The following is a 23,227-nucleotide window of genomic DNA, read 5'->3' on the forward strand; positions in this document are numbered from 1 at the left end:
CTGGGTTAATAGGCCAGAGAGGGTCTTGCAGGAACTGGTGCGGTGATGGCTTACTTGAGACCTGTTGGTGAGGCAGTTGCCACAGCAGTGTTCATCGTTGTGCAACTGTCTGAATAAGTGCAATAGGTGGTGCTATTTCTTCTGAGTGAGTACAGAACTAGTGACCATTAGGGCAGTGTTGAAAAGTTGTCGTGAAAATCTGCCGGGCGCAGCGTGATACTGACTTGCCATCTTATCAAGCTGTTGAAGGCGATACACTGATATGAGGAGAGAATGTGTTTTACATTCTGGTCAAAAGAAAAAGGAAAAAAAAAGTTAGTCCTTGCTGTGGAGAAGTGAAATTGTGAGAAGTTGGGTTAGGGAGCGCTCCTGAAGGTGCCTTATTTGAGCTGAGATGTTAAACTGCCTCTCTCAGTATTATGGGCTGTGAAAGAAACCATGGAGCTCTGGGAATGGGCAGTTATCTGTTCTGTTCATTCCCTCTGAAGCATCTGGTATTGACCACTGTCAGAAGACAGAGTACTGGGCTAGGTGAACCTTTGGTCTGACCTACCATGGTCATTCTTATGTTCTGTAGTGTTATAACCCAGTGCCTTTGCTAAATGCCTGCTTGGAATACTCTTCTCTCCTCAGTGCATCTGCACTCCCAGTGGGTGGTTTGTATTCTTCTTTCCTCCTTTAGCTCCATGTAGTGTTGCCTTGTACGTCTGCTGTAGAGCCAAGTGAAGTGGTCGAAAGATGTGAACACTTCTGTTTTTAAACTGCATTGGGCCCTTTCAGGGTTTCCTGTTTTGCCCCCACTATGTTGTTGGCTTTCAAAAATCTAAAATAAAGTGGATTTTGCAGCCAACAGGGAAAAAAATTGAGCTTTCTGGTGAACTGTGGTACCTTCTAAATGTAGAAACTCTGATTCATAAAACTGGAGCTATGGAAAACTTTGATAAAATTAAGCATGCACTTCCAAGATATCTCAGTTTTTCTATTCTGCTTTTTTTCCCCCCTCTTGTTTTGGTGTTATACAGTCAAGCCCCCAACTGAAGGACATTATTATATTTTGCTCAGAGTTTATAGTGTTTTATGCTCTGTACAAAGCTGACATCGATAAGGACCTGTCTGGCAAATTGAATGGACAGGCAATGCAGCTCAGTTATTCTGTGCATTCAGTGGCCGTGAGACAGCTTTATTTGTTGGATTAACAGTGCTAGATTTGGGGACTAACCATGTCTTCTGGGTTGATTTGAGTCAAGGTGATGCGGTCACAGTGTTCACGCGTTTGTCCTTGTGAGAGCTGAGAGCCAGGTTTGAAATGAACACATATTTTATAAATAGATTTATTTCTTGTGAAATGCATAACGGCTCTGCTTCACAGGAATTATGTTCTGTGTGTGTTTTTTTTTTTAACACAAATAAACACACACTAGAATATCCCAGCTGAGGAGCTATGCAGGAACCTCTTTAACATTTGACAAAATAAGTGTAGCACCTTAAAGACTAACAAATTTATTTATTAGGTAATAAACTTTCATGGGTAAGACTCACTTCATCAGATTTGGAGCAGACAGTAAGAATCCAGGGTTTATGTAACAAGGAGGAGGAGGCTGGTGGGGGGTCACCTCTCACTAATGGGACCAGTGGAAGAAGTAAAATAAGTCATGGTGAATCCTTTTAGATTAAAGAATGCCCAGCCTTGAACAGTAGGATATTTTAAGAGGTTAAAAAAACAATATGCTCATTTGCATTGTTCTTCCATAAAGAGTGTATCCCAAAACACTTCTGAGGGTTTTTAATAATAATTACAGAGCACTGTAAGAAATGATATTTGTAGTATACTGTATCTCATTGAATTATTGTATAGTTCTCAGAAACACGCTAGGTGCTTCACTGAAGATAAGACTCATTCATGGCCTTAAAGAGCTTACTCTCCATTTTAGACATGATACAGTGACAAAGAGAGCCAGAAGAAGTGGGTGGCTGGGGTGAGGACAGAGGAGTAAGCAGGCTGGTACATGCTGATGCAGCCTCCTGGTAAGAGAGTGGCTGAAGTAGCTTTTTGTGTACCTGACCAAAGATAAAGCGCTGTGGCAGCAGAGCTTGTAACGTGACTGTGCAGTCGCAGCTCCATCTCTGGATGAGAGAACTCAGCTAAGGCAGTAAGTAGGGTTAGCAGATTTTACCTTTCGAAAAAGAGGACATCCCTGAGAGGAAGTGTATCTGTAAGCGTACCAACTCACATTGTATTCATGTACTATAGTATATGTAGTACATTAATGCAGCATGAGGCAGTAGATACTCATACAGACAAACTCCCTCCCTGGGGTGTCCTCTTTTTTTTTTGTATGGTAACCCTAATAAAACCGCCTGCACCAAGGCAGTAGCCCCTGCCACTTGTAGCACAGCTACCTGCACTGTAGCACTGTCTGTGCTGCGGCTACCAGCACTGAAACCTGTGTCTCTCAGGAAGGTGTCTTTTCACAGCCCTGAATGAGGAGAGCTTCAGCACAACAAGTGGCTGTGTAGACAACCGTACCAGTAAGGAATTTAAATTACTTTCACTCCTGGGTGAGGTGGATGGGGATTACCACCTGAGCATGTGGCTGTGACTTCTTCAAGGATGTGCATGTAAATCGTATTCCCTTCTGGCAAGAAGGGGGTAGTGACATGGTAGAGCAGCGTGTGAAGGGCGTTCTGGGCTCAGTCCTGCGAGGTGCTGAGCATGGTGGCCCACACCAGCAATGCGCTCATGCGCATACTTTAAGAATGTGAGTAGTCCCCTTGTAGGCTTAAAGTTAAGCCTTGAGTGAGACCAGTCCTGCAGTAAAGTGAGGCATGTTCTTAAGTGTTTTTTGGCTCGGATCCAGAGAGCTTCTTCCCTTTCAGGATCAAGCCTTCCACACATAGGTGGCAGCATGCAGAAAGACACGAGGATGCTTGGAGAACAAGTGGATGAAGCCGGTGTCAAAGGGTGGCGCAGCTGGAGCGGCACAGGGGACAGGATGAGATGTGTTACTAGATGCATAGGCGGGGTGGAATTAAGTAGATGATTACAAGCATAAATCTGGTTCTGTGGGTGCTTGACAGATCAAGAGAGTCATCAGAGGACAGGAAGACTGTGGGGAGATGGGAGAAAGTTGCGTCACTCTGTTACGTACTTGTCATCCATGATTGGTAACCTTTATAAGTAAGTAGGAGGATTCAAGTATGGTTGTATGAACTTGGAACATTACGGAGGAAGCTTGTATCTCTTGCTAACTGTGATCTACCAACACCCACTTCAGTAGTTGTGTATTCTGGGGATCACTGCACTGTAGGCAGCAAGGAAAAATGAAGGATCTCTGGAGGCACAAATTGTGATCTGTAGTCCTTAGCTGCTGGTGAAGTTTTGCTGCAAGTGCAGCAATTTGTACATCGCTCTGTGAAAAATGCACATGTGGTCACAGGGCTGAATGGCTGAAGTGCAGAAACACCCCCAAAAAATCTGAATCACCTGAAAAGGAGGAAAACACATTTGGGTCCCACATTCAGCTAATTCAGAAAGGACAGAACTGATTCTCTTGGCAGGTGGGGGAGGAAGGAGGAGGAGGTGGTGGTGGAGTAATATATAAAAATCACTTATTGGTCTGAAAAAAGGAAGTTCATCACAAAGGGTCCTTTGTCAGGAGATATCCAAGAGCCATGGGCTCAGGTAAAATGACAGAGCGTTTTCATCTAGAGCAGCGCTTCCCAGCCTTTTCCAGATGGGGACCCATTTTGACAATTCAGGAAGACTTAGTGACCCAAGGCATTTCAAAACCAGGGGGGAGGGGAGGGGAGGGGAGGGGAGTGGAGTGGCATAACTAGCTAATTTTGTGCCTGAGGCAGGAACATAAAATTGTGCCCCCTCATGTTTATATATTCAAAATAGTTATTTCATAGAAAAGGGGAAATATATTAAAAATAACACTACATTTACTATAGTTAGTGAGAGCTGTGGTGGTGGAAAGTCACTCATCCCCAAATTGCACCCCCCAGCTTAAACCCCACAATCAGGGGCTAGGGGAGTCACACTAAGGGACTAGGGAGGGCTAGGGGAGTCACACTCAGGGTCTGAATGGGGCTAGGGGAGTCACATTCAGGGGCTAAGGGTGTCACTCAGGGGGCTGCAGGGGACGAGGGGAGGCACAGGGACCCATGTGGCTGGAAGCTGGCTGGGGCGTGGAGCTCTGGCCATCAGCAACAGCCACCCGGGTGGAGGGGAACCTCAACTCTCACAGCTGGAAGCCAGCTGGGGCATAGAGCCCTGGGCTGTCAGCGCCAGCCATGGGACCTGCAGCTGGTATGGGGGGAACCCCCCTCCCTGCAGCTGGAAGCTGACTGGGGTGCGGCACCCCAGCTGGCAGCGCCAGCCGTGGGAACCCTGGCTGGGTACGGGAGGGATCCCTGCTGTCAGAGCCCCACCGGCAGTACCAGCCACAGGAACCCTGCTGGGGGCTGAGGGGGCCCCACCTCATGCAGAGGCTGGAAGCCGGGGAGCTGGTCAGCTCTGCCCTCCCTTCTAACCTCACACCCAGGCCCCACCTCACGTGAGCTGGGCACTGCTCCTCAGGTATGCAGGTCTCTGTCCTACAGCTGACATGATTCTCAATTTAATTGATTGGCTTAACTGCCTGAGGGCTGTTAATCCAAACAAGAAGTTGAGAACCACTTCAGTCTGAATGGCTTCTTAAGAGCCACCTGTGGAGCCGCCCAGCCCAGCCAGCAACCCTTTTCAAATGTAATCGCGACCCATGTTTGGGTCCCAACCCATAGGTTGGGAAACCCTGATCTACAGCTAGTGCATGGTCATCCCGGTATTTAAAGTGCCTGTCCATAAACTTTGTCATCTTCCATTCTAATGATGGCAGTGCCAAGAGACCACAATCCACGCTGGCCGGCCACTGAGCTAGGCACCCGCCCTCCCCCCTCAGAAAACTGTCCCTGTCTGAAGGGATGGATGAGACTCACCCTTGTTTTTACTGGTGGGGAGCCAAGGCCCAGAAGGCCAGGTTCTTAAAGGCACTTAAGACCAAGATTCTTCTAGGTATTCAAGCGCCTTAACTTGGATTGATTGAAGTCGATTTCAGGGGAAGATATGCACTTGAGTACCTAAAGGTGCTGAGATGTCTCCAGTGGGATCAATGGAAGTTGGGCACCTTAGGTGCTTTTGAAAATCCCGCTAGGTGCCCAAGGGCCTTTAAAATCTAACCCTGAGAGATTAAAGGTGGGGTTTTCCAAGTGCTTAGTGTTTGCCTAACACCTGCATCATTTAATCATGCTGATTCAGATATCATTTGCCTGTCCATCTTTTCTACTCCTTTTTCTCCCTATCTGATTGCCAACTCCTTGGGCCACCCTCCTTGAACGTTAGGGAAGGGGTGGCATGTGGTAGGTGCTACCAGAGAGAAACATAACAGGAGGTTGGAATTACTTGACTATAGCATTGCAAACCACTCAGCCGGCTAGTTCCTTTCACCCTTGTGAAGGGATGGCTGCAGCAGATCCATATTAAACCTTTGATTTAAAACATTCTCCTTTTCCAGCTGACGAGGAACACCAGCGACATGTGGCAGCGGCGGTGGCCAGGCCTCGGCCTTACATTGAGGAGCGGGGAGAAGGGATGCCCAGGCGCCGAAGGAACCTGGGCAGCAGGATGCTGGCCCAGAGGAGAGCCCAGCAAGCAGAAGATGAGATGGAAGGTAACTTCTGATTCGGCTCCACTCCTATCCACAGATTCGACTAGCAGATGAGCTTGGTTGGGCTGGGTACAAGTTAAGCCTCCTACAATGAGTCGGCCAAATGTGCTGATTGGAGACTGCATAGTTGAAGCTGACATGATGTGGTGTCCTAATAGTATGAAGGTAAATTGACAAAACGTTTCCTGCGGGGTGTTAGATCTCACATCACTAGAGGTTGTTTGTCCATCATGGAAGTGCCGCTGCTTCAGTGATGGGTTGTAGCAGCTGTTCTGTGCCAGCAATGTTACACTGTTTTTAGGAGGAGGATGAAGATCACTGTCTGTGTCATCCTCTCCCCCTTCCCAGCCCCGCAACTTGCGCACACAGTTGTAATCTGCAGGGGGAGATGAGGAAAAAGCTATAACATAGGTAATCAAGTTAAAATGTGGCTTCACCTGGGTTAAGATCTCTACCCTATGAGAAGTGCCAGGGGATCTTCGGGTACGAACAGAATTGGCATTTATACTCGTTCTGAATGATCACTGCTCCAGCAGCACAAAGCTTGGGGTTAGTGCTGTCTTAGGGGAAAGAACACAGCATGCTAAATCACCAGCTCCTCTTCCTGCAGCGTCTGAGTTTTCCTTGGTGGTCTTATATCCAGTATGGATCAGGGTAGACCCTGCTTAGCTTGAGATTGTTGGAACAGTGTGTGGTGTGCTTGTCAGTCTGTGTGGGCAGGGTCCCCTAATTTTGTTCTGTGTCTTGAGGTAGTAACTGTGTTATCACAGTGCAGTTTCCATCAGGAAAGTGCCTATAAATAACACCTTTTTATTCCATCAGTGCTAGTTGCTGACTTTTCTAACCAAACTATTTTTTTTTTTTTTTTTTGCTAACCCACACCCAGTAGGTCAGCAGAGCCACTGTGGCTATGGGTGACTGAGTTTGATGCTTTCTTGGCTTGCATCATTAACAATGTTGCTCACGGAGGCTAAGGCAGCACTACCAAGGCACACAACAAAACTAAAGTCAACAAAACAAACATCACCAGAAGGGGTCTTCATACTTGCTCCCTTTGTCTCCAGATCATGTCCACTTTGGCAGGGGTGGTGGGAGCCTGGAGTGCCTCACCGAGTACGTACCCCATAGTGTGATACTGCAGGAAGGCAGAACTGATCTCTGCATATCTTGAGATTCCCTCCAGGTTCTCTCACAGCCTCCTCAGCTGCTGGGAGCGGCATCTGGAGTAATTCTGTGATCCCTCCGTGCTGAGGAATGTCAAAACAGCACAGAAACCTGTCCCCCTCCTTCCGCAGCAGCCATCTGGCCTTGTCCAGTGACTGGTTGGTTGTTCCCCAAAGGGAACAGCCTACCCAGCTGTCAGCTACTTCTTGGAGCTGTGAAAGGGGAGGGGCACATGCCTGCAGGGCAACAGAGGGCAAAACCCTGAGCAGAGCAATCACGACAGGCATTGTGGGATATTGGTGGAAGTCAGTTCTGTCAACACAAAGAGCAGCATCTACACTGGCTTTTTGTTGACAATAAAGGGAAAAAAGTCTCTCAAGGGTGGAAAGTTTTTGTCGCCAAAACTGGGCATTTCCTCCCCCGCCAGCCACGTGGCAGTGCATATACCCTCACAGTTTGTTTGCCACAAACCAGATTTGGCAACAAAACGTGGTAGTGTTGACATGCTGAGTTATGAACCAAGAGCCAGCTTGACTCTCAAATCTTAGGTAGCGTTTGTAGGACTCCCATTCAAGGGCTGGTCAGGGCAGAGCCTGCTTTGCTTGTGATTGCAACCCTGGATGACACTATATCGCATTGGGAAGAAGGGGAATCTTGTCCTTGATATTCCAAGTCTGTTTCATCTGCCATCGGGGAGAGATGATAAATATGGAAGGAGAGTGAGGGAGCTTTGTCTTGGAGAGACTCACACTTTACCTGCTTTTATTTTTCTGCTTGTTTTAGTAGATGTTTGTGTTTGCTTTGGCAGGTAAATGTGCCACCCACGCTAATTACATTTGTGTCACATGTGGGAGATTGACAGGGCCTGAACTTTGCTGTTCCTTGTGCTGGCATAGGTGAAAGACAGTGAAATCTACCAGTCTTCTGATGGCTGCGGCCTGGGCCACTCAGACCTTTTCCCGAGGCACCAAATGTGAAGTGTGTGTTTGTACTCCAGCTGTGGATGCATACATGTCACCAGCCCTGATAAATTCCTTTGTGGCTCAATGCACATCAAAGGCAATTGACTGAGCCTTTATGTGAAGTTGTCTTTAAATTGATATCTATGTTTACTTGTTTCTGTAGTCAGTATCACATTGAGACAACTCCCCTTTTCCCTTGTTGTGGCTTCTCTCACCTCTGTCTTGTGCTGTTGGGACACACTTAAGTACCTGTATCGGAGGGGTAGCCGTGTTAGTCTGGATCTGTAACAGCAACGAAGGGTCCTGTGGCACCTTATAGGCTAAGAGAAAAGTTTTGAGCATGGGGTTTCGTGAGCACAGACTCACTTCATCAGATGCTGGTCTTGGAAATCTGCAGGGCCAGGTATAAATAAGCCAGAGCAAGGGTGGGGATAACACGGTTAGCTCAGTCAGCAAGGGTGAAGCTTACTACCAGCAGTTGATCTGGAGGTGTGAACACCAAGGGAGGGGAAGCTGCTTTTGTATTTAGCCAGCCATTCGCAGTTAAGTACCTGAGCACTGATGGGGGGGAGGGGGGGCTAGCACTTCAAAGAGAGTAACAGAGAGAGAGCCTTGTTAGTCTACCTACTACCGCAACGAAAAAGAACACAAGACAGAAAAATCAGTGACTGGACTTGCTGATCTCTTCTGCAGGCTGCCTTTAGATGAGTTGCAGGACTGTCGTTCAGGCATCTGTGTTTTAAACACAGCTGCTGAAACCAAGCTGCTTGTCTGTCTGCTTTCTGGTTTCGGACTTGTGTTATGGGTCAGATGCTCTGGTCCAGCTGAGCTGAGCTTTTTTGTGTAAGGGCCACCTCAGTCTCCTGGTCCTAGGACGACTGTTGGGCCAGCTTGGTTCCTGCCACAAATTACTAAAACTAATCTGCACCAGCTGTCAACATTCCCTTTCCCCCAAGCACTCCTGGATGTTGAGAGCTGAGAATACATTGACATAGAAGTCATTGCCAGCACCAGAGGATCCCCCTACACGGTGTGGTCCTTCTGGAGGCAATATTTGCTTTGTTCTAGCAGACTGATACAAAAAAACTCTAGCAAGGACACCTGAGCTTTGGGCCTTCAGTAATTGTAGTTTGGACATTGGGAGTAGGAGGTTCAGATTTTTTCCATCTGACAAATTCCCTTGCTAGAACAAGACCAGGTCTACACTAGAGCTGAAAGTTGATCATAGATACGTAATCCCAGCTACAACAGTTGCATAACTGGATTCAAGTTAATCTTAGATATGTCGTCAGGCTATCCTCACAGAGGGAGGTCGATGGGAGTGCCAGGGTCAACTGTCGAGCCCCAATGGTTCAATTTGGCACATCCCCACTAGGTGCCATAAATCAAACCCTGGAAGTTTGAGCTTCCCGAGGTTGATTTTGAAGTAAGTATAGATGTGGCTGCCTTGGGTTACAGAAGGAAGGGTGAATCTGTACTTTTGCTGACCCTGCTGAGTTGCTGTATCACTTCAAGTCTGAAGTGTTCTCCGGTAAAATAAAGTGTTCATCTGGTCTGACTTCCTATATAGCACAGGCTAGGGAACTGCCCTGAAATAGCTCTTGTTTGAACTAAGGAATTTTTTTAAACCTAATCTTGATTTTAAAATTGCCAGTGACAGAAACCACCAGGATCCTTGGTAAATCCTTCCAGTGATTCATTACCTTCAGTGTTGAAAATGGGCACTCTGTCTGCAGGCCGGTATTCCCTGCAAGCTGACTGCTGGGGTGGTCGCCCAGCTGGTTATCAGAGCACCCACAGCTGTCAGCATGTGTCTGTTGGTGGTGCACGTCCCTATATGTCTTGGTGCACATAAAATTTATTCCACCCGTGGATGACAAAAATTGAGGGGAATCATGTTGCAGGCTGAATTCATCTTGCTTCACCAGCCATTGCATCATCTTATACCTTTCCCTCCTAGAGCCAATTATCTAGTATCTGTTCTCCATGTTAGTACTTAGTGACCATGGTCAAGTCATCCCATAAACTTGTGTTTGCTAAGTGAAGGAGATTTAGCTCCCTGGAATCCTTCTCTAAGGCAGGAATTCTAATCTGTTAATTGTTGTTGTGGCTCTTCTCTGAACCTTCCCAGTTTTACCAGACCATGCCAGGGAGAGGAATTTTTTGATAGCTTCTTGTTTTCATTGCTTGGTTCTTGTATCCAGGCTGTCGAATTTATATTTTAATCTCTGCAGGTTTGTATAACTAGCTATTGAAATAAATTGGGTACAGGCTTAATTTTATTTACTGGAACTGTGTCTAGATCTTGAGGGTATGGGAGGAGGAATAGTTAATAGAGAGAGAGATGGTACATGATTACTGGGAGAGGGATATAATATATCCACCCTTAGCAAGTGGAATTAAATCAACATGAAATCTTTATTGTGGCTGCTTCTTCCTGTGGCTGGGGCAGGGCAGGGTAGGACATCTGAATGATTTGCAGATTGGCCCAGAAAACAGTCTAATGCCAATGGCTTCCCCACAGAACCTCAGCCACCAGAGTGTAGGCAGGCTCCTTATTCAAGGGTTCCGCGTGGGCTGCCACAGGTCATGCAGGCAGGCCTGTTAGCCAAACAGCCCACACCAGCTCTGCCTGCTGAGTAAATTTTTCAGTGGTTAGTTGACTACTTAAAGAAGGTCATCTCTGATGAGAACAACCTTGTCTATTAATAACCTGCTCAGATCAACATGTTGGGGCAGATTTGCGGCTGAATGAGTCTCAAAATGAGTGGCCCCATCAAGCTCATTTCAAACCTCCTCCTTTCTGAATTGGCTTAGAAAATATTCTTGCACTGGCAGATGTTGGTCATTCAGGCCACAGAGGTGGTGCGACTGCAGGAGCTGAGAATACGAGTTGCATAGATCTATGAGGTGCTGGACAAGCAGATGACAAAGCTTATGCTCTAGGGCAGTGTTCCCACTAATTATTTCCATCCATGGGCAGAGCAAATTTTAGGTGTGCCACGGCATGTGTGAATGTGCACCACCAATAGAAACACAGGCTGCTGGCTGTAGGCACTCTGCTAATCAGCTGGGTGGCACCTGAATCTCACTTGGGCAGCTGCCCAAGCACTCAGCTTACAGGGAACACTTGTCGAGGTTGCTTGTAGCATGTTAGGCTTAACACAGCAAGATGGGCACCTTCAGGAGACCTTTCTGGTGCAGGTGTTACATCGGTGAAGATAGTGAGTACGCGTAGGCCGTGTCTACACTAGCCCCAAACTTCGAAATGGCCATTCAAATGGCCATTTCGAAGTTTACTAATGAAGCGCTGAAATGCATATTCAGCGCTTCATTAGCATGCGGGCGGCCGCAGCGCTTCGAAGTAGGTGGGTCCTTTCGAAAAGGAGCCCCATCAGGATGAGCTACGCGGCGGTGAGCTGCGTCAATTTTGAAGTCCCCTTATTCCCATGAGCAGATGGGAATAAGGGGACTTTGAAGTAGGTGGGGTCCTTTTGAAAAGGAGCCCCGTCGGGACGAGCCGCGTGGCGGTGAGCTGCGTCAATTTCAAAGCACCGCGGCCGCCCGCATGCTAATGAAGCGCTGAATATGCATTTCAGCGCTTCATTAGTAAACTTCAAAATGGCCATTCGAATGGCCATTTCGAAGTTTGGGGCTAGTGTAGACGTAGCCTTATCGATAGGTACTGAATGCTCTGTGTTTGTTTGAATGGTTAGCAGTTAGGGGTGTGATAGTGAAAAGAGGAAGTGTTTCCTAGTGGTTAGGGCACTTCTCTCCAGCTTGGGAGGCCAGGTTCAATTCCATGCTTGGCCATAGGCCTCCCCTGTATACTTGGCCCAGTCACTGTGCCTCAGAAAGGATGAGGAAGGGATTTCAAGTAAGAGTGAGAGTTTGCAATGCTCAGGATGTCCACAGGGGAAGAGTTTGCAGGAACAGCATTTGCTGGAACCAAGTCCCTTCAGTTGATTCAAGTCGAGGTGGCTGTGAAAGGCAGAATCACCAAAGCGCTGAGCTCACAGCTCTGGTGGAGTCTGATTGCTTTTAGTGTTTAATTCATACTTTGGATCAAGGGGTGACCATGTCCTCAAACTGAACCTGCACTCCCAGAGAAGTGAGGGGTTGCCACTGAAATGCTCAGAATTAAGGATTTAGCCTCCTGGACACTTTTAATTTTCCTTTGGTAAGTTCAAAAAAGTATCTGGTTGCCTAGGTGTTTACTCAACCTATCTGTGCCCTTGATTCCTAGTAAAATGACTTAAATCCTCAAGAATACACCGAAGACCATACAGGACTTTGCATGATGAATGTCATGGCAAGAAAATTATTCTTATTGTTTATGCCACAGGACTCTCTGCTGATCTGGAAAGTAACTGCTTCTTTTAATTGTAAGAAGTCACCTTCAGCAAGATCAGAGCCCAATTGTTCTGCATACTGTGCAGACACACATCGAGAGATGCTCTTTTCCCCAAAGAGATGATCATTAGACTAACAGGGAAAGCAGGCATACAGGATGGGGCAGTGACTTTTCCAAGGTTCACAGCAGGTCTCTCTCCAGTGCCCTAGCTTGAAAACAGTGAAAAACCATGTGGGCATTTTGAGATCTCCTATCTGTGCTGCTGTTTCTATGCAAACTGAGCAAGACCAAACGCAGTTTTCATTGGATCACGTCTGGAAGGTTATCTTTCTGCCTCCTACACTGTCATTCAACCTTCAAGACCCAGGAGAGTCCCCAGAAAAGTGCTGGGACAGCCAGACATGCCACCAAGCACCCTACAACCTAGCTTTTAAAATACAGGGAAATCAGATGTTTGTTTAAACACTGCAGATTAAAATGTAATACAGGTTGAACCTCTCTAATCCAGAACGATCGTCTGGCAATATCTGTAATCCGGCATGATTTTAGTTAGCCAGACGACCACTTATCATGGATGTGACCAGGTTTCCCCATGGTTCCATAAAGTTTATTTCCAGCCACCAGTTCTGTGCTGTTGTTAGCTGTGATTTATCCCAAAATGTCTTCTTAGAGCCCAATAAGCAGTAGATATGTTGATAACGTGCTAGATCAGGGTTTCCCAAAGTTTCTATAGTTGGGACCCATTTTTTTTTCAGTAGCTATTTTTTGGCCCAAAAATATAAACGCAAATAAAAATTGAAAAATGAATACATTTTCACTGTTTGTTTATTCACAATAATAGTAGTACATAATAATAATAATACAAATCTTAAATGCCTATCTTATGGTTATTACCTTAATTAGTTAGGAAAATACTAGATGTACCGAACTAATAGGATTGTGCCTGATAATTTGTATATTTTCTAAGGACTGGTATTCTCTTCCCCCCCCCCCCCAGCCCCCGCCAAGGATTGGTACGGAGCTGCGGACCACACTTTGGGAAACGCTGTGCTAGATTATTATATTGACCTCCCAAGATCCAGCAAATTCTCTTGTCCAGCACCAGCCAGGTCCCAAGGGTGCTGGATTAGAGAGGTTCAACCTGTACAGTAAACTCCCAACTTAATACATAGGTTGTGTTCCCTGGCAACCATGTGTAAGTTGAATTTTGAGCACGTAGGGGGAGCCAGAAAACTGATTAGTGCTACTGCACTAGTCAGCATCCCAGCTCCCAGGACTGATGGGGATTTGCGAACCAGGTGGCAGAGTAGGGGGGGACTGCAAACCAAGTGGCATCTTGGCTCCCACAAGCGGAGGGGAGCTAGGAGTGGAGGGGATCCAGTAAACTGACCAGTACAGCAGCACTGGTCAGTTTCCCAGCTCCCACAAGCAGAGGGCAGCCGGGAGCCAGGCTGCCGCCTGGTTCCTGGCTCCCCACCAATCATGATTTCGACTCACGTTAATCCACATAATGTGGAAGTCTAAATCGCCTAAATAGGGGTTTCACTGTAGATGAAATACAATTCTTTTACTTACCTACTGAGACCTGGAACTCACAATGGTGTGCTTCCCCCAGAAGTCATTGACCACCTACAGCTTGTTGGACTGCTTAGTTGTCAACTGCTGCAGGAAGAACCCAGAAATCTCCAGCGTGGGCTCTGACAGTTTTTTTTTTTTTTTTTAAAAACATTTTGCTTTTCATAAGGCACGCCACTCATTTGTGTAGCATTTAAATCTGCAGCTGTTCATAATTTTGGCATTTGAACTAGTGACTACATAAAATTCACTCAAGCAAATGCTGTGCTTTGAGTTTATTTTAAATCCTATTATTGCTTTATAATTTTCTTTAAATAGTGGATCCCATGTGTATCCCTTCATGGGATGACTGAATTAATTCTTCACTCCTAAATGGGAAGTTGTGCACTATTTTAGTTCATAGGTCAACCTGCAGTGAATGATCATTTTAAATCAAATTGAATGTTTTTCTAAATGATGTGCACTAGAGTTATTATTTTGGAGAGATTCTCTGGCTTGTAATACAAGGGTCAGACAAGATGCCCACAGTATTCTCTTCTGGCCTTAGAATCTCTGAATCGGTGTAGCTACTAGGTAATAAATACCTGTTACTTATTCACCATAGTGTCATCTGTCCAAGAACACCGTGTTCTGTAAACGCTAGTAATGCCTCAAACTCCTGAGAGGTAGGTACTGTTGGAGCTTCATTAATGCATGAAGTTACTGGACTACGCTTCTACAAATTGAACCTCTTTAGTGTGGCACCCTCAGGAGCTGACTGGGGCTGAACAAGAGAATTTGCCAGGCGATAGGAGGTCCATGTAATCTAGCACGTTACCAACACTTCTGCAGCTTATTGGGCTCTAAGAAGACATTTAGGGGTAAATCACAGCTAAATAACAGCACGGAATACTGAGAGCCAGGACTGGTCACTGTCAACAAACTTTATAGGACCACAGGAAAGTTGGCCACAGCCATAAGTGGTTTTCCAGCTAACTCAAATCATGCCGGATTCCAGATGGTGCTGGACGAGAGAGGTTCCATGTCTGTTACATTATCCTCTTGCAGGAATATATATATATATATATATAATGTATCTGCATTTTTATAGCAACCTAGATTTGCTTTACACCTGTAAACCACATGATATGGTTCAGGTCTGACGATCTTTGTCCTTAAGACATTTCCACCCCAGACATAAGTGAAGGAGGTAAGTTTGAGTGGTTTCTCAGTTGCGCATATGCCCTTGATCAGAAAAGGAATTTGGAGTGGTTCACCTGCTTTTCAAAGGAGCCTGTGCCCATTATGCGCTGCACTTGGTTGTCATCAATGTAGGCTGGTTTTGTGGCTGCAGATTACTAGGCCAGCATCTTGTTTGAGTCCTAAAATACATCACTGATAAATCTCTTCGCTTTGAAAAGAAGGGAAGCTGCATGCATGACTCATGTTAGTCATCTTCTTGCTCACGCTTTTCCATGTGGCAAATAGATTTGTCCACTTACATGGCTGTGTGTAACAAAGATTCTGTTGTCATCGGGGTTGGATGGATTTCTGAAGCCAATACCGTAGAAGTTTTATGTGTTATCATTTGCACTGCAGTAGTTTGGGAGCCCCAGTTACGGAGTTAGGGTCCCATTGTGCTAGGTACTGTACAAAAACGTAATAAAAAGATGGCCGCTGCCCAAAGACCTGACACTCAAAGTAATCAGAGGTGTGTACCTTCAGGGCCGGATTCTGATGTAGTTTCAGTGATGCAAAACAGTTTACTTCAGTAGACTTACAATTTACATTGGTGAAACAGAGCAGAATTTAGTCCCTGATATACAGATCCAGAGACCAGAGCAAAGAACAGTTGTTAGAGGAATAGGAAGAAATGCATCTGAATTCCGATGACTTTATTGTTAAAAGCTTACTTACAAAAGAGGCATCTCTGCAGATGGTATAGATGAAACGCAAAAAGAAAACAACCCCCTCTCTCGCAGTGTCCCAAACAAGAAAAAAAACCTTAAATGGTGCACGTACGACTGGGGAAGCTTAAAAATGATCCCTTCATCAGCAATAAACTCTGCCTCTCCCTTGCGCACTGTCTGTTGCGGTGCAGATCTGAAAAGGTCTGTGCAGAATGATTAAGCTGTAGTGGTAATAACTGCATGTGAAATCTCAAATGGAGTGCTGCCTTTAACATCTGTGCTGCATTTGGTTTAATGATTCTTCTACTTTAATAACAAAGGCGGTAACTCAGCAAAAGCACTTCAGCATGTACTTAAGTTCTGGTAAGCACATACTTGGGCACCTTATTAACTTGAAGCACTTTGCTGAATCATGAGCTTAACAAAAATGTCTAAAGAGATGTGGTGCATTTCTAGCAACTGCACATTCAAGGAAATGTGCTGTCTCGAGGAAGTGGGTCTTGTGGGATCCCATCAGATGCTTCATACTGTGGGGAGGAAAATTTTAATGGTCAGAGGTCGGTGTCCAACAAGTGTTTAAACAGCATTGCTAGACTGAGAACCAAACACTGGTACAAATACCGCATATGCCATCAAGCCAGGGGAACCAGTAAGAGGTGTTGATCTGATAGCTCTAAGCCTTTTATGGCAGGGGCTGTGTTTTCTTACTTGCTTCTGGAAGGCACCAGCCAAGCCTGTGGTGACTCTTAGAGAATACGAATAGCAGCTAATTGTGACTTGGAAGTGTGTAATTCCATCCAGGGCTTTTAAGGATGCATTGGTGGTTTTGATATTGCCACGTGACCTGGAGTCAAATTATTTTCACACGTAGTAAAATTTCAGAAGCAGCTGCTGTGTGAAACGTGAGTGGGCCTTGTGCTTTCTGGTATGTCAGGGAAGACAGGGGGAATCTTTCTGAACATCTGGCTAGTATGAGTTCACTCCTACTGAAACCCGGGCTGAGAAGTCTCCCTTGAATTTGTTTTCTTCCAGAGCAAGTGAGCAGTAGAATAATTTGAGAACCATTTATTAAAAAAAGAAATTTAGTACAGAATGCAGCTACTTTCAGTAGTGTATCTATAGTAGTCGTGTGTGTTTGTCAAACAGTATGTGTGTGTCTGACGTGCCTTGGGATACACAGTCAAAAGCTAATCTCACCAAAGGAGAGAGTACTCGATCCTTCAGCCACCCGAATGTACTCTCTAGCAAATGCCTGAGAAAATCAGAGCTTAACCCCATGCCTTAAAGGTCAGCGATCTTAGGCTCTGTCGGACAAGGAATTAAATTCCACGTGGAAAGAGTCTTGTTTGAGTCCTGTAATGCATCAGTTGAAAATACTGTAATCAAACCCATTGCATTTCAGCATAGCGACTGTCCTGTTCCAAGTATTCAGAAAACATGAGCTGGTCCCTGAAAGTAATGAGATTACACAAACAATCCCCCGCTGCCCCTGCCACCACCATCAGGGGTTTTTTGTTTTGTTTTTGTTGTTTTCAAGATGTTTTCTGGTTTCTGAATTATCAGTATGCACTTGGGTCACAGTTGTCCCATCACCACCACCACCTTGGAGGCTAAAACATTTTTAAATCAAAATTGATATGACTCTAGGAATGTGGGCTTGCTTTTAAAAAAAAGTAATAAAAGCAAATATTGCAAGGCTGGAAGCAGAATCTCAAAAGAAAGGGGTAAACAGTGAGGTGGCAAAATTGATACTAAGCTGCTCAAGTTAAGACCAAAGCAAACTGTGAAGAGCTCATAAGGCGCTCATAAAACTAGGTCATCACTGGATGACAAAGTTACAGACGAATTTTAATGCTGATAAAAGCAAAGTAATGCATATTAGAAAACATAATCCCAACTGTGTATATAAAAGGATGGAAACTAAATTAGCTGTTGGCACTCAAGCAAGAGATCTCAGAGTCATTCTGCATCATTCTCTGAAAACATCCACTCAAAGTGCAGCAGTAGTCACATAAGCAAACAATGTTGGGAATCATTAAAAGGGAGATAGAGAATATGACAGAATATTTTATTGCCTCTGTATAAATCCATGGTTCGCCCACATTTTGAATACTACATATAGATGTGGTCACCTCATCTCAGAAAATATATATTGGTATTGGAAAAGGTTTGGAAAAGGACAACAAAAATGATTAGGGGCTTGGAACAGGTGCCACATTTAAAGAAATTAAAACAACTGCGGGACTCTTCAGTTTATAAACAAAAATACTAAAGGGGTTATATTGGAGGTCTATAAAATCATTACTGGTATGGAGAAAGAAAATAAGGAAAAGTCATTTACTTCTTCCCATAACACAAGAACTAGGGGTCACCAAGTAAAATTAATTGGTAGCAGATTTAAAACAAACAAAAGGAAGTATTTCTTTACCCAATGCATGGTCAACCTATGGAACTCTTTGCTAGAGGATGGTGTGACCACCAGGACAAAACTAAATACATTAATGGAGAATAGGTCTATCAATGGCTATTAACCAGGGTGGGCAGGAGTGGGGTCCTTCACCTCTGTTTGCCAGAAGCTGGGAATGGACAGCAGGCTGAATCACTTGATGGATTCCTGGTCTTGTTCATTTCCTGTGGGGCACTTGGCAGGGGCCACTGTCAGAAGACAAGACACTGAGCTAAATGGACTTTTGATTTTGCCCAGTATGGCTGTTCTCATGACTTATGAGTTGATAATGCTGCCCAGTCTGAGCAGCCTAGCTGAACTCGGTGTTTTGTAGCTCAAAATCAACAGCTGAATAATCACACCACTGACATGCATAATAGTTCACGTATGAGTAAGATCATGAGGTCCATCTTGCAAAGAACTCGCAGTCCGGGATTCCAGCTATGCAGTTTGATTTGGGCAAGGGGCAGAATCCCAAGAAATATCTCTCTCAGTGCAGGAGTCAGCCTTCTCTCCCTTTGTCACAAGGTTGGGTCCCGAGTTAGGCAGGCAAATGAGTAGTAAACTCAAACATGTGGCATGCACAGAAACAAGGGGAGAGAATATATTCTGGGGTGAGCGTGCTCTCTTCCAAAGACTGTAGCTTATTAATCACTTGATTAGCAAATGTTTAAGTATGTGCAAATGCATGGACATTTTCATATCTACCATCCACACTAAATTATCATATTCCACAATTGCAGAAAGTTGCAAACAACCAGTTTCAGGTTAGCATGTTGGTTTTGCTTGTGTGGTTGCTGTGATCTTTAATAACAGATGTTCAGGCTATTAAAGATTAAGCCCGTGATATGCATTATATTCTTTGAAGGGTTTTATATGTTTTCTTTAAACAGCAGACAAGATGGCATCACAGTAGAGATAACAAACCTTCCCTAAATGGCACCTTTAAAATTAGCATAATTGTTGCACTGGGCTTGAAGGTACCAGGAAAACAAAATCCCTACAGCCAGATGTTAAATTGTAAAAATAAGTGTACGTAATACATGACTTTGTTCATATGTAAAGGAAATTACATTTAACTATGGAAAGCAGGAAATGTTGTTGATAAACTGCCTTTCTTCAAAGGATCCAGTAAAATTTGCCTCTGATTTCACCATACATATGCCTGGCTTGTAAATTTGCTTTGTGACTTTGGCAGCCCCTTGTGAATGTCTGTCTTCCTTTTTATTGAATCTCATCAGACGTTTAGCTGTCTTCTCATCTGCAGCTTACCTCTCTTCAGAAGCAGGGACCTCCAGCCTTCCGAGAGCTCTAACAGTGCTTTGTCTCTGTAATGTTGCAGAAGAAGAAGATGGAGATGAGGCTGCAGAATTTCAGTTCTCTGGGAAAATTGGAGCAAAGAAGCAGCGGAAGCTAGAAGAGAAACAAGCTAGAAAAGCTCAGAGAGAGGTGAGAGTTTTGTGCCAAGCCTGAAGCACAAAGCCGGGGTGAAAGGTCGTGTGCCTGTAAGCAGCAGGAGTTGTTTGCTTACAAGAGCTGGGAGATTTAGCAAAAGTGAAAAACCAAAACACTGTCGCAGGAGCACCTCCTCCCCAGCCAATCATCCGGGGCTCTGGAGAGCACCTCACAGAGTGATGGCATATTTTGTTTCCACCCCGTGACAACCATGGCCAGGCCTGGCAACAGGGAGAGCAAAAGGGGCAGTTGCCCCAGGGCCCAGTGAATCAAAGGGGCGCCAGCTGTGGTTCCTTGAAATTGCCACTGGTGCACCGCACCACATGCTCAGTGTGGGTCTGAGGGCTAGGATGAGGGGCCTAGAGCTGCTGCTGGATGTCCTGGCCTCGCCCCTTTGCCTGAGGCCCCACCCCCTTTGGGGGCACAGAGCTGGGGCCTCCACATGCACCTTGCCCAGGGGCCCGAAGAAGCTGCAGTGGGCATTTTTCTTACTCAGTCATGTGGCCCCTTGAACAAGCACCCCCACGGAAATGTTGTTAATTTTGTTGCACAGAAGGTTCTGTGCCTCAAACCAACTAGAAAATGGACTGAAATACATGAAGAATTCTCCCCATGGTGCCCATTCCTGCAGCACTGCACACACAACTCTGCGTGCTGGCAGATTGTTTCCGAAACCCACAAGAAGGGAGCGTGGGGCTTGCCTTTGCCACAGCCTCAAGTTTTTCATCTCAGCCATGGAATGTCTGTGCAGTGTTCCATTTGCTCACGAGTTGCAGGAGGGCTCCCCTCCATGCACCACCACCCTGCTGGTTTTCAAAGCATTGCCTTGTTTGCTCCTTCCTTGCAGACTGAATGAGAATTTGGCGACATAGACAAGCTCGGTCTTTACAAAGCCCATTGAAGCCTACGCAAGCTGAGCCCTCAGTCCTTAGGCCAGAATTTAGCAGAAGGGAGTAAACCTAGAAAACAGATAACCTCGTTGCTCTGAATATCTTCCATTTTCCAAAGTCTAGCTCCGTGTATTAAATTATCTATTTAACCACTCTGGCGTTTTCAGTTACACTTGTTTAACTGCTGTGAGTAGGGCGTAACTAATCAGCAACATCTTCCTAAAGCACATCAGGGGATGACTCAAGTTTTTATACGTTAATTTCTTTTTCCTGTTCTACTTTATTGGCCTGCGATCTCTGTAACCTGGAGCACGGCTTGCAAAAGATAGCTGTAACTGCAACAGCCTTTTGTATAATGGAGAAGACACAGCACTAGAGTGAGCACAGCAACTGAAAGAGTTAAAGGAGTCTGTTGGGCTGAAATTAACCTCTGCATGGGATCAACACAAAGCATCAGATTCCACGTAGGCCCCATTTTAAGAAGTAAAGTGTGCCTAGGTTTTACAGGGATTAAATTTGGCAGGTTGTAGTGATAAGCACTATAGATAGCATGCATGGTAACAACTACATCATCAGTGGTTCTTAGCCTGGGGTGCACGCACCTCCAGGGGTGTGTGATGGCCTTTATGGGAGTACAAGACGTGCCAGATTATTTTTAGAAGGTAAATCATTGAAAATTAAGCACAGGCACATAAGTAGAACTACTTTGTTTCATCAAACCTGTGTATTTCTTAACATTATAAATTTTTAAATGATTATTGTAATATACAAACAAATTTATTTTCAAGTTTTTAGTGAAAAGTTTGTAGTGAATCTATCTCGCTACCAAATACAGTGTACTGCTGTGTTACAGGGTATTTCTTGACACATGCACTTTGTTTGAATTCAGTTAGCCACTAACTGTCAGTGCATGGGTTACAGTTTGCTTTCACAGCAAAACTCCGCAATATCTCTGGGCAGTACTTGTATATTTTTGTATGCCTTCTGTACTATTTGTGGTGAGTAATGACAAAATTATTTTACATCTATTTAATATGCATTTAAAAGTGTATAGGCCCCTCCATTTCCATTTCTGATAAGGAGTTTGAGAACATATTTTGAAAACAAAAGGGATGCAGTAAAGGTTAAGAACCACTGTACTATGGGTAGTTCATAAGGTGCCACAGGCCTTCGTGTTGTTCTCGAGGATACAGGCTAACATGGCTACCTCTCTGCTACTTGTACTACGTGAAGACTCAAAGATTTCCACAATGATCCTGCCTTCTCTTGCTCAAAACGTTAGCCATTTTGGTTTTTATTTTCCTCGTTTGACATCTTATGATAGTAGTAGTAGTAGTAGTAATAATAATAATAGTACTAGTAGTAATAGTAGTAGTAAAGCCTCTTCCACTCCTACGTCTTGGAGCGTAGTCCACCGACAACCATTCACCAGCATCCCCTGTCCTGGGTGATCTTTTCCAGTTCTGACAAGCTGTGTCCTGTCTTTTAGTGTCTGCTTTCAGGTCTCTACCCCAGGTGTTTCTTGGGCTCCCTCTTTTCCTTTTTCCTTGCGGGTTCCAACTTAAGGTCTGAGCAAAATCAGTTAAGTTTTCAGACTGGCATGTGGGCTCTTGGGGTTTCCATCTCCATTTGAAATGTTTAGCTGCCTGCAAATGAAAAAAGATTGAAACTCACTGAGTTAGAGAGGGAGTAGGAGAGATCCATTGTTCTATTTGAAAACAAGCTGATTTTTCTTTCCCACACAGATAACTCCAACCAGTTAACTCTTAAAGTGGCACTATTTCAGGTGGCATATCCTCAGTGAGGATGCATCTCCTGGCTATTTCATTTAAAAACACAAATTAGAGGGTTGTTTTTTGTGGTTGGAATGGGGGGAAAGGAGCAATTTAGAAAGTCTATCGATATTTTTAAACAATCATCCGTTATTTTTTTTCCTCCTTGTGTGTGGCTAGTGGCTTGTTGTTTTGGGAACAGGGGACTTGTGCTCTGGCCCCCCTTTTACTGGGACCCCACTTTTTAAATACCACTCTGAAACCACCCACCCACTCATACATCTGATGAAGCGGGTCTTTGCCTATGACAGCTTATGCTCCAAAATATCTGTTAGTCTATAAGGTGCCACAGGACTTCTTGTTGTTCTCAAAGCTGTAGACTAACACGGCTCCCTCTCTGATGCTAAGTTAAATATAGTCTCTCCCTATATCATTATGCAAATGTCTGTCTGCTGCCCAGGGGGTGGAGGCGGGGAGAGGAGCAAGGGAGGGCTGGGGCAGGCCAGGGCTTGCCACACCATTCTCCATCCTCCCCCTAACTCCAACCCACAGAAGGCTGGGGCTAGCTGCGTGGTTCCCCAGACCCCTGGGAAGAGAGGGGGCTTGGCGAGCATAGTGGGCAAGGCCCTATTCTTCCTTAACAGTCAGATTTCCAATCTTCATCTGAGAGAGCAGTTTCTCCATTTTAATTGTAGAATAATTTAAGTGATTTCATTGTATCCATCACTTCTTAAGAGAGAGCCACTCTGAACAAAATTCAAGATACATTTTAAAACAAAATTTTATCTTTAAAGTTAAATTGAAGGGGAAAGTAAATGATTATATCACAATATTCAGCAGCAAAGCTACAAAAACAAGCTGCTCTGCATGCAGTGGAGGCGAAAAGTTCAACAAAGAAACTGATATTTTAAACCAACGTTTGGTTAAATTATACACCTGAGTGAAAATACTGAAATTCTAAACAAACAGAAAACCCTAGTGACGAAAACAAACTAAAGGAGCGTTCATTTTT

The 23,227-nt window shown here is 44.9% G+C and overlaps 1 protein-coding gene across 1 annotated transcript in view; it reads left to right on the forward strand.

Moving 5' to 3' along the window:
* DDRGK1 (DDRGK domain containing 1) overlaps positions 1-23,227 on the forward strand; it is a 58,781-nt gene that overhangs the window by 6,627 nt on the left and 28,927 nt on the right. The window contains exons 2-3 of the mRNA XM_074991662.1: positions 5,556-5,711; positions 19,441-19,547. Of these exons, the coding sequence (XP_074847763.1) occupies positions 5,556-5,711; positions 19,441-19,547 (263 nt within the window). The remainder of the gene's footprint in view (positions 1-5,555; positions 5,712-19,440; positions 19,548-23,227) is intronic.

The sequence above is a fragment of the Carettochelys insculpta genome, chromosome 4, assembly GCF_033958435.1.
Source record: "Carettochelys insculpta isolate YL-2023 chromosome 4, ASM3395843v1, whole genome shotgun sequence".
NCBI lineage: Eukaryota > Metazoa > Chordata > Testudines > Carettochelyidae > Carettochelys > Carettochelys insculpta.